Source organism: Branchiostoma floridae, chromosome 2, assembly GCF_000003815.2.
Source record: "Branchiostoma floridae strain S238N-H82 chromosome 2, Bfl_VNyyK, whole genome shotgun sequence".
Classification (NCBI taxonomy): Eukaryota; Metazoa; Chordata; class Leptocardii; order Amphioxiformes; family Branchiostomatidae; genus Branchiostoma; species Branchiostoma floridae.
In genome coordinates, this window is record NC_049980.1 from 23,499,020 (window position 1) to 23,510,399 (window position 11,380).

General features: G+C 42.5%; 1 protein-coding gene across 2 annotated transcripts; it reads right to left on the minus strand.

Moving 5' to 3' along the window:
• Positions 1-182: 182 nt before the first annotated feature.
• On the minus strand, positions 183-11,220 carry LOC118404612 (IQ domain-containing protein H-like). 2 transcript variants are annotated; one of them, XM_035803839.1, is made up of 26 exons: positions 11,010-11,220; positions 10,239-10,370; positions 9,847-9,956; positions 9,427-9,589; positions 9,105-9,224; positions 8,613-8,862; positions 8,319-8,347; positions 8,035-8,169; positions 7,607-7,743; positions 6,950-7,136; positions 5,951-6,178; positions 5,646-5,712; positions 5,404-5,487; positions 5,095-5,270; positions 4,882-4,937; positions 4,471-4,556; positions 4,067-4,197; positions 3,476-3,664; positions 2,957-3,077; positions 2,386-2,558; positions 2,026-2,136; positions 1,588-1,764; positions 1,096-1,221; positions 821-882; positions 579-687; positions 183-323 (listed from the first exon to the last, which is right to left on the minus strand). In XM_035803839.1, exons 1-26 carry the CDS (start codon positions 11,067-11,069, stop codon positions 195-197), a joined length of 3,348 nt encoding a protein of 1,115 aa, XP_035659732.1. In that variant the 5' UTR covers positions 11,070-11,220; the 3' UTR covers positions 183-194. The 2 variants fall into 2 exon arrangements, with proteins under 2 accessions (XP_035659732.1, XP_035659720.1); XM_035803827.1 differs by having other exon boundaries at positions 8,595-8,862.
• Positions 11,221-11,380: the final 160 nt, after the last annotated feature.

The window sequence follows — 11,380 nt, forward strand, 5'->3', positions numbered from 1 at the left end:
GCTTCTGTTGCCCTTAGGTTCCCCCCAGCCCCTTCTGTTCTGCCCTCATATTCCCCCCAGCCCCAGTTTCTCCTACTGCTCCCCTCATGTTCCCCCCAGCACTACAGTTTCTCCACCCCCTTATGTTCCCCCCAGTCCCTACAGTTTCTCCTCCCCCTCATGTTCCCCCCAGCCCCTACAGTTTCTCCTCCCTCTCATGTTCCCCCCAGCCCCTGCTGCTGCTGCTTCTCCTCCTCCTCCTCCTGAGCCTCCACCTCCTGCTGCTCACGCTCCACGTTCTGGATAGTCGTGCCCAGGATACCCTCAATGTCTGTGATGGCAGCCTGGGAGAGACGAAGTGGAAACAGGATATCAGTATTAGAATTCTGCAACTCAGTAGTAATGAAGTGGCAACTAGTAGTCCATGATGGTACTCTACCCTAGAACTGTCTTGTCTATATCTAGAATGGAAATGAGTAGGTGGCCGGGAGGTGACAGGATCTCAAGACTGTGGCACCCACTCACTCACTACCCGCTAATGCAAACAAGTTGTGCCCCTGTAATTAAGAGCCTGATAACACTCATAGAACTGAGCCTACCTTAAAGTTGGTCTCTCCCTGCATATTTGGTGCAGAGATCTCCTGGTGGATGACTGACATGTTCCTGGCAAATGTGGCAAGCGCCCCCTGGAGACTTTCACCAACAGTGCTGTAGAGAAAGATTATAATGCTTATCAATCTACTAACTACTGATACAAATTTCAGGAACAAAGGCCTGTGTTATCACTGTTTAATTCTTGCAAATGCAGATTTTAGACAGAATTATAGAGTTGTAGACTTACAGCATGCCAATGTGCTCTCTCCTGAAGCTGTCCAGAAGGGTAAAGACTGTCCCTTGTTTCTCCTGAGGATGGAAGAAGGGATTTGTATGATTACAATTTTAAACAAAAGTAAGCTTGAGTACTAGATATTTAAAACAAGAAATGATAGCTTCTTACAGGAATATCTGTAACGTCAAGCCTAAAGAAATGACTATAATAATCATTCTCATTCTAGCTGACAATTTTTCAACATCAATGTATCCATATCCTTCTAATGACAAGCCTTGTTCCCATACCTTGATGTCAAACCCAATGCCATGTGCCCTGCACATCTGGAAGAACACGCTGTAGTGGATGACAGTCAGGTTACTGTGCAGCAGCTGGGTGCTCATCACAGCATACCGAGGCAGCGGAGTCGGGGGCTGGCAAGGAACAACATGGCTTTCAATTATTAACTTTTCTCATCATGGTGGACAGTCACTCATAGAGTGATGATCTTTATTTGCATGTTCCTGCCCATGTAGGCTAAGTGCAACAAATCCCATGATGGGATACTAAAGACTAAGTACTGTTAAGTAAGTAAGTACTAAGTAATGCGAGTGAAGTGAGTCTACTGGCTCAGAGTCAAGTCCTTTCTCGTCATAATTGGAGGTTGATAGAGAATTTCTGAACACACGAACAATAAATTGAGGCCTCTGCTTTTTCATTTTAGGTGTCAGACACTGCAGAATATGCAAAAACAGGAATATCAATCTGACAAAGAATGCACTTCTGCAAGATATGCTCACCTGTTCCTCCTCCTCTCCTCTCCTTCTTCTCCCATCCTTCTTCTCCTTCTTAGGTAGTGGCGGGGCCTGGATCACACAGTTCTCAGCATCAAAGGTGCCGGACGTCACATACAGCATGAGTTCCCTCATCCCTGTGGAGTCTCCATAGGACAGGTTCAGGTCTGTTGCCCACAGGACCTGGAGAAACATCAACAACCATCAACTGTGCTGAACTGTGGAGGGGGAATATCACCATTTTTCTACATATTGTTTTATTTATGGGCAACACACTAAGTTAGATTTGAAACTCTCAAAAAATATGCAATAATAATATAGTCACATTATCTTTGACTAAACACCTAAATAAGTAAGTGTGGTTTTGATGTGTTTTTTGTTGTTGTTGACAAAAGCTCACAACTAAGATTAAGTTCTTCAGCCATACTAGCAGGACAGTCTTACCTGTTCCATAGTTTTGGGGTCAATGAAGGTGACGAAGTCCACAGAGAAGTATCCCAAAACTCCTCTGGTGCGGCAAGACTCTCCTATTCTCATACAGCACTCATTCAGCACCTGTTAGAGAAAAACATTGGAGGATTAACCTTGCCTTTTTAAAGATTGTGTTCTTGATGATAACTATGAAATACTTTTACACATTTTGAAATTGTGGTCTAACCAGGCTAGGTTTCAAGCCTTTACTTCTTCCATTCAAGCTTGTCTTGCAAGCTTGCTGTAACTTCAACATACTGCCTTTTCCACTTACTTATCAGACAAAGTGTTTTATTACTTTTAGTCATGCCTCCCATCCCTCCCATCTCTCACCTGAGGTTCTACAGAAGACTGAGGCACAGAAAGGCCCCAGCTCACAAATGGCCCCTCCGCCTTGATCTGGTCACCGTTGGCAACCATCCGGATCTTCCCAGTCGGCTCAATCAACATTTCGGCAGACAGAGTTGTCACACTCTCTGACGGAGGGCAGGCTTCAACAATACCTCCTGTTGTAGGTGAAAGAAAGTGAACTGTCTTTATATCATTTTCTCATCCTTCACATATCCTTCTCCAGTTGACGTTTAGTCTGCAGTTACATCTCAATTCAACTACAAACTGCTCAAAATGACCACTCAGGGGACTGATAAAATCTGTTCTATAATAGACTATATCAACAGGTGGTCACTCCAGACAGGAGTCTTAATGCTTGTGTCAATGGAAAAAATGATAATTGTATTAATCAAAGTGGCCATGTTGGCCTGGTGGTCCTTATGCAGAGGGTCAGGTTTTATGGTACTTTATTACATTTACTTAGTAACCTAGTTCACACCACAAGTTGTAAGCAGCACAAGACTTAACATACAGTGCCATAACAAACAATAACTGTTACATAACTTTTACTGACCCTGACTGAGGAAGGCCTCCAGGAACTTGTCCCATGTTGGGAACCTTTTCCTGTTTGCAGGAACTCCAAACTGATCCAGGATGTCTGGGATCTCTGCCTGGATCTTAATCAGAGCTGGCTCCTGTATGGACAATGGTGAGATCATTTAGCCACACTTCAAACCTCTTCACCGAAGGAGAACACCTTTCATTTCTATTTTTATGGTGTGTCATCTGCTTGTTCCCTAATTTTATTGCTGATCACAGATAGTTCCAGCTTTAAGTTACAATTTGTCACTTATCATAATTGAATCAGCGATGAAAGACTGTTCTGGAAGTCAAACTTTACTTGTTGAGCCTCAGAGGATGATTAATGATGATGATGACAATTGAATCAATAGAATTATCAATTACAAAGTGTGACAAATGACAATTTTGAAAGCAATCCTAAATATTACATTGCATGCCTTCTGAGTGAAACATACCTGACTTTGAATAAAGAACTTGTACAAAATGACTGCTCATGAGAAATGCCACCTACATGTGCCCATTTCTTGCTCCATTTCTCCCCGTATCTGTGCTGCTCCTTGATGGCCCACTTGTAACAGTTGAGATGCTCCACCACGTCGCAGTAAGCGATGCCCCTCCCCATGTACTCATCATCCAGCTTGAACAGCCACCTCCGAACATTCAGGTTCTCAGTCACCAGCAGGGCCAGGGACTCGTGCAACTAGGGTCAACAGGGCAGAGATTCAGCATGAACTGATATGTCTTACCAACATCACAAGCCAAGGAGTAAGGAAGATGTGAACATGGTTTGTCCACAGACCAGAAACAATGGATATGTGATGGATTGAAATTTTAACATTTTTAAAGATATAAAAGCTATGGTTTATAGAAGTCATTGAAACATTTAGCCAGTGGTAGAAAAGTACGAATCAGAGAGTCCTGAGCTCCTATGGGACTGATTTCTAATGATAAAGAATACTGAGCTCCTATTGGTTGCTCTGGGAGTGGGACTGTTCTATAGAGTTGGAGGTGTGTGGCCACAAGCTCTCGGGGAGGAGGCCCAATCAGCCCCTTATACCAAGAGACACAGGCCACTGTCCCAGCTTGCTGCACTTGCCATTACCTGTTGGAGACTGTAGATGTCGTACTCCCCAGGAGGGGTGTCCACCTTGGCACTGGCAAAGATCCTCTTGGAGCCAGACTTGGTGGTGTAGAGATGTCCCACCTCAGGCTCACTCCCCAGGATTGGCACATCTGCAACAGGACACACGTATCACTTACAACTCTGATCAGATCCCTTTGTGGACCACGTAAAAGCCGTAATAACGATTTTTTCAGGTTTATGTTTTATCTATGCTTCTCAGACTTGATAAACTACATAATAAGATGCTTGAAACAGCTTCTCCAACAAAGTAATGGTAGCTTCTTGAGATGGTACAAAGATGCAGTAGGTAGATTGGCCATACTTAATATTCACATCTACAAGTCACAGTGTTCAACCTAAGTAGAGTCTGCTTTACAACTTACCCAGGATCTGTGACACTGCCAGGTCATCCTTGTGCATGACGCCTGGAACAATGTAAGCTTCTTTCCCTTTGATCAGGTTCCTTATTCTGGAATAAGATGGAATGAGATGATAATATCAGCTGACCATGATAACAGTGTCCTATAAAAGCATAGAAATGGCTGCTGTCTAAGGGTAGAAGCACACTATTTTCTTCAAACAAAAACCTGACATGTACTGATGATAATCACTATCACAGTAATCCAATGAAAGTACATTGAAACTTGAGTCTGTCCTTTTGCCAAATGATGTCACCCTACGTGTATTCTATATGTTTCTTATTGCTTCTGTATAAGATGCCCTCAAATGCACTGAAAACATAACCTTCTTGGCAAAGTTAATAATGGACAATAAAATATGACATGACAACAAACCTTTGCAAAGCTTGTGGACTGTACTTAAGATGGGTGGCTAAACACATGGAGTGACTCTGTGAGGGAAACAGGAAAACAATCAATGAGCAAAATAACCAGAAACTACCAAACAAGGACTGAACAGCAACAATTTGCTCCAATTGTAATATTTTGTATGAAAGCATATAAAAGTACATAAATGCCTGTCGAATCTTTCTATGAAAAAAATCATACCGGAAATTTGTCAAAAGCCTCTGGAACAACAATCTTGTATCTATCCTGCATGTCAGACTGGTCCTCTACTGCACCAGACTCCACAGCAGGTCTGAGTCCTAGCAGTTTGGAGTAGTACTGCAGCATCTCTTCACTCATCTCCACAGGAGACACATAGATCACATCCACCTGAGGATCTGGATGGAAGATATTGCTGTTTTATACACAATAATTTTGATAAAAGATGTAATGAAAAACAAATGTGGACACTTGTGTGAACTCTTTACAGATCAATAAAAAGTATGAAAAAGATCAAAAACACAAACTTACCCCTGAGGTCACATAATCTTGACATCTGCGTGTTCTGCTTGATTCCAAAGTCCTTGATAGAATCTCTTACTGCCTGGCTATAGCCTACAGGGGTGACAAATAAAATTACTATGAGAATAATAGAAAATAATAAAGATTAGTAAAAGAAAATCACAAAAGACTTCAGACCATCCAGAATAGTTATTCCTACAAGAAGGCATATATTATGTCTCTCATGATTATCTTCAACACATGGTACTGACCTAGGGAGGGTATATGGATGATTGTTCGTCTGGATTGCTTTATCTTGTCCCAAGAGTCAGAAAATACCTGCAAACATATAAACACAACATTGCAGGTTACTTCATCGTCATGTTACAGGTTACTTACTTTTAAGAAAAGAGGACTACCATGGTATAGGACTTACACCACTGGCCTACAGTAGACAATGGAATCTACCACATTTGTCTAACTTTTCAGGGCTGTCTTTGAGTACTTTTCAAAGCCCTGAATAAATGCTACATAGATCCTGTCCATTATCGAGTTAATAAAAGTTAAGACTTCCCACCTTCCTCCTCCTCCTGTAGGAGTCCAGCTCGTACAGCCTGGTCTCCTTCAGCTGTTTCCTGATCTTGGCCATCTTGATGTTCATGATCCAGGAGATGGCGATCACCCCTGCTGCCCACTTCCTCTGTCGGTAGCTCACGTACGAGCTACGCGCCGTGTACCGCTTCCACATGGCCTGGATCTTAGCAGCGGCTACGTGCTCACCGTCTGGGCCCAGGAACCTCCGACCCTGGAATGAGAGAGGGATTGTGTCAGGAAAACTTACTCTCTAATGTACCACTGTCAACATCTTTCTTCCATTTCACACGTGGGGTGGGCATCCTGGAGATGGCCTCAGTCTACTTGTTGCTTCCCTCTCTTGAATAATGTTGAACTTTTAAAATTTCAACACAGATATACAATGTATTTCATGAAGCCCCCACAATCTCTGCTACTAACTAAGATGGCAGGCTATAATTTATGCACATACATTGATAATATATGGATAATATACAAGGCCCTTGTCAGGAATCCTACGTAGGTGAAACTAGCCGCACTCTCAGAACCAGGTTTCTAGAGCATAGATGGCCCAGCTCAGTCAAAACATCGGAGGTGGCACAACACATCCACATAGAATCTCCGGGACACTCAGTGGATTTCGACAAGGTGGAGATACTTGATTCCGAACAGGATTACTTTCTCAGGGGAGTGAAAGAGGCTATTTACATCAGAGCCCATCAACCTTCCCTCAACCGAGACGGGGGCCGATACCGACTGTCAAGCACCTTTGACCCTTTACTGACGTCACACTTCCGTTCCGGAAGTGCGACTTAGGTCTTGGGTCATTTCAACTTGAGAAGGATCAGAGGACTGATCGAAAGCTTGTTGGTAAGCGCTTTATTTTTGTGTACGGATATAAAGTCTTAAATTAAAATCGTATCATTATGATAATATACAAGTATACATTTACTTGTGTCCTGTAGTTCATTAAGAACTTAAAAGTATAACATTGCCCACTTACAGGTCTGCGAAGGATGGCTTCCACATCGTCCCTATTGACGATAACAGACAGCAAGTTCTCCTTGGTAGGAGCTTTTTCCAGCTCAAACTCCAGGGCCAGATCAGCCAGCTTGTCTCCATTGATGAAGGCAAGGGGCACTGCAAAGTCTCTCAGTAGTCTCAAGAGATGCTCCAGGGCTGTGATGATGCTGGGGAAGGAAGGTAACCATAGTTCAGTTCAGTTCATTGTGACATCAGTGTCATCGTGACAGAGAAGAACCATGCCAGCCATTTCCTCATGGCGCATTTCATGTCCTGCTAGTGACACCCCAAGACTACAAAAGACTGTTGAAATCCAATGCAGGTCACCAGAAAGTTGAATCTTTGTTCTTTACAAAGTTTAAAATTTCATGGTCTAATGTCATGTTGTTGGAAAGCTTACAGAGCAGACCAATTGATTGAAGTAAAGTTTGTTCTATAAGGATTGAAGAATGTTTGAATAGCCTTGTCTCCTTGCCTTTGTTTAAAATGTCCACACAAGACAAGTGACTACAATTACAAATGACTTTGGTTTAGGGACAAGAAAAGAAGCAAACATCCTGTTGAAACCTTTGTGTTATATCAAAGCTGGATTAACATGTAACTGATGTAAAAAATGTACACAAAGCCAAGCTCTCACCTTCCCCAGGAAAGCACGTAGTGTTGTCTAAAAGCCACAAAGTCTGGCGCTTCGTCTCGGATGCCGCCATTCTGGATAGCGAACCTGTGGCCACTGCGCTTGAAGTTGACCGTGCTGGCAGGAGTGGTTGGTGGTGGCTGAGATATGATGGAAATAATGACCAATAAAATCTACTTCTTCAGATTAAGCTACTTCCTGAGGTTCCAACAGCAGAATATGTGATACATGAATCCTAAAGTCTAGAATAGTTTACTGTTTAGTCTCTGAGTATCCTTTGGGATTCATCAGATTATTAGTATGCCTCAAAATCTGCAAAAATAAATACCCATACTAACTTTAAAGCATGTACATTGCACAAGCAAATCACATCATAAAGATGTACAAAATAGAAAAAGAGACTTTCTATGTCTGTTACAAGCTGAGCTCACCAATGGTTGCAGCTGAGCCTCGAATGTTTTGACCTGAAGTGGGGTCTTGGTAATCCTGGAGTCTGCCGTTTGTGGCGTCTTCTCTGGTTTCTTGGTGTCCATGGAGTCCAAGGACTTATTGGAAGATACATCCAACTGTAAAGGGCATGGCAAGGTTAGCACTGATTCATATGGAAGTTTTCTTTATTTGCAACACACATTATGGGACACTAAAATAGATAAATGGAAACTTTACAGCTTTTCTTGTAAAGACTCAACTCAAAAGCATTGATTTTTTAACTTACCTTAACTTGAGCAAGGTTGAACCTTCCATCTGTGAGCAGAAGAATGAATGGTTAGAGCAAAATGGAATATGCAACAGGGAATCTTGTAATGGATTGGGTGACATAAGAAGGCATATGCCCTATTCTATTCTCAAGTGAAAATAATCTACCAACAACATATTTACTGTAAACAAAAAGGGGTTGTGCCAGTGCTATAAGAAAGATTAGCCTCTTCCCTTGTCCAAAACAACATGAAAGGGTTTGCTATGAGAACACCATTATCCACCTCCACCGTACCTAGTGTTGGGTCGGCACCTGCTTTCTTCGGCTGGAACATCTCGGCCGGGTCATGGAGGGGAGCCACGCGGTGCTTCACAGGGGAAGGGTCAAGGGTGAGCTCAGCAGCAGGGGGGATGAGACCCCTCTCCATCAGACTGAGAATCCCCTTCCTGGCGTCCCGGTCAGCGATGGGGGGAGGGGGGATCTGAGGGTCCACTCTGTTGGCTCGAGGCAGTACTGCAAGGTGGTCCACTGTGGTACCTCTCATCAGCTTGGATGGTGATGGCTGTGTCACGTGGTATAGCACATGTCATTGGAATTAGAAAATAATGTGCTCTTTGGAATCAAGCTAGCAAGCTGTTGACAAGAACTAGAGGCAGTTTAAGTAGATACCTTTGGAATATATTTCTAACAACAACGTAACCTTACCATAGCAATACATTGAAAGGGGCAACCTAAATCTGTGTTTTACATCGATAAGAACTCATCCTGATGCAAGGCAATTTCCGACAGCAAAGTCCAACCCACCTGTTTTGTTTCCCTCTTGTTAATGAGAGGCAGCTGGATGCCGTAGCTGTCACTCATCACCTGTCTATTCTGGGTGTTCTCTGGGTTCACCACTGCCTTCATACTCATGTCCATCTTTGTCTGAAGAGGAAACAAAACATACGTCTCAGACACAGAAATGTGGGAGATAATAATCAACATAATAAGAAGTCTGACACAGACTTTGATGTTGGTCTTGCAATGGTACCCAATCTTGTTGTTGATATGTAGCAACCATTTTATGCTCGGGGTCAAACTCAAAGACTCATCATGTGCATAGTTAAAACATAACCATTAATCTCACCATCTGTCCCGGAGCCTCGGTCAGCGGCCCTCCCCCCTGAAGTCCCTTGGTCAGCTGTGTCAGTTGGGCCACAGGTCTGCGAGCCAACAGTCTGGAGTCCGCTCGCTTGGGAGGCCGGATAATCAGCTGAGACTGGCCTCCTAACCGTGGGTCATACTGTTCACTGGAAAGAAAAATGAAAGAGCATTTTAAGGTTTCAACTTTTGTGGATTATTATATTGATCTGAATAATATGTTAATAGCAGAATGAATACATTCATTTGGTACAAAGTGTCTTGTTTCAACTTAAAACTGAGTAGTCTGGAGTCCAGTCTTGTTTAGTCCACTTTAAACAGTCACTATCCTGCTGACCATTGAAAGCAGACTAAAGCTAACATGACTGGACTCTATGCAAGTAAATAAGTCAGTAACATTACATACTATGGAGCCATTTCAGGGTAGCGAGGTTGTGGGGTGGCACCAGTGAAGTCAACTGCAGGTAAGGTCTGGACTCTGTTGTTGATCATCCGTAGCACATCATGAGTTCGGCCCTGTACATTTTAGGATAGGAAATAAAATCAAAAAGTTATGAATTTACAATCAAAACATTGTGAATTTCTACCATTTAGATCTCATCACATGGTTTAGCTAGTTTGGAAAATTTTGACAGCAAGAAATACAGCTTTTATAATGATATCAAAGTGACTTCTACAACCAACCACATTCATATGGTCAACTCCTTGAGAGAAAAATGAGCAATGTTATGTAAACACATGTTGTTGGTCAGCTCAACGAGGTTGAAAGAGGGTCAGCTCAACCTGATTGGGGCTCACCTTCACTCCAACCTCTGTGCGTTCGATAGCATTCTCCAGAGCCTTGAGGTCGATGACCTCTGCGTACTGCCCCTCGCCATGGCCGACCTGGTGTACCAGCCTGTCCCTCAGCTGACGCAGGTCCTCCTGTACCTGTTGACAGGACATATTCTTATTAGATCAGTTTCAAAATTTGTTATGATTTGATATGGCCCATACATGAGATAATGTCCTGGTCTGTAACGTTACTTTAAGATATTTGTATTTTTCACTCTCTAAATGTTTGAAGTTCTGAAATGGCTTTTCCTGTCTCAGCAGGGAATTATGCGGCTAGTAGAACTGACGTTAGTATCAATTAAAGGTCTAACAGTTATATTTGAAATCTGAAACCAATGACCTCATTTCTTCAAATTCTTGTCACAGGAACTAACTACAAAAACAGTGACCAAGAAAGTGGTCAGGAAATCTTGAACAGTTGGATCAGATCCCCTTCCATCCACCGTAACATTTGATATGGTTTAATAAGATTAACGTTAGAGTCTAACGTTATGTATTTTGCAACAGGTGGGCGTTTGAAGTTTTGACCTAATTTTTTATTTTTGTCATTATCTTTTCTTTTGAAACACCATGTAGACAAGATATGAATTTTTGGCGGTTGCATCTTGCTAGATCGATAAGCATGTGACAATGATGTATCAATTTTTAATCTACTGCTGGCTGCTTCAGTTCCAAGTTCGAAGCCGGCCTGCCGAGATCAGTTTACTGTTATAACCACAAATTGTGTTATGTTACCTTTACGAGGATTTCCCCAACTTCCTCGGGTCTCCTTTCCATCATCGCCGCTGCCTGCATTTTGGCTGTAGTTTATTACAAAGCAGAATTCACACGACTACTAAAAGTTCTACAAATTGGATAAGTGTCAGTCCCACTGGTTAGCCATTTTCCTGGTCTCTGGGGCAACAATCCGCTAAACAGCACACTGCGCCTGCGCCTCCTTTGTGTTTGTTTTGAAGCCGAAATATCGCTTGAAGTAACACGAGAAAAAGCGAGATCTTTTGCTTGAGTCAGGCGATTAAATAATGGGGAGAATGACATATTCATTATGTATGAAATAGATACTTTATCCATATTTATAAATATTATATAGCTTTATTCAGTTACAA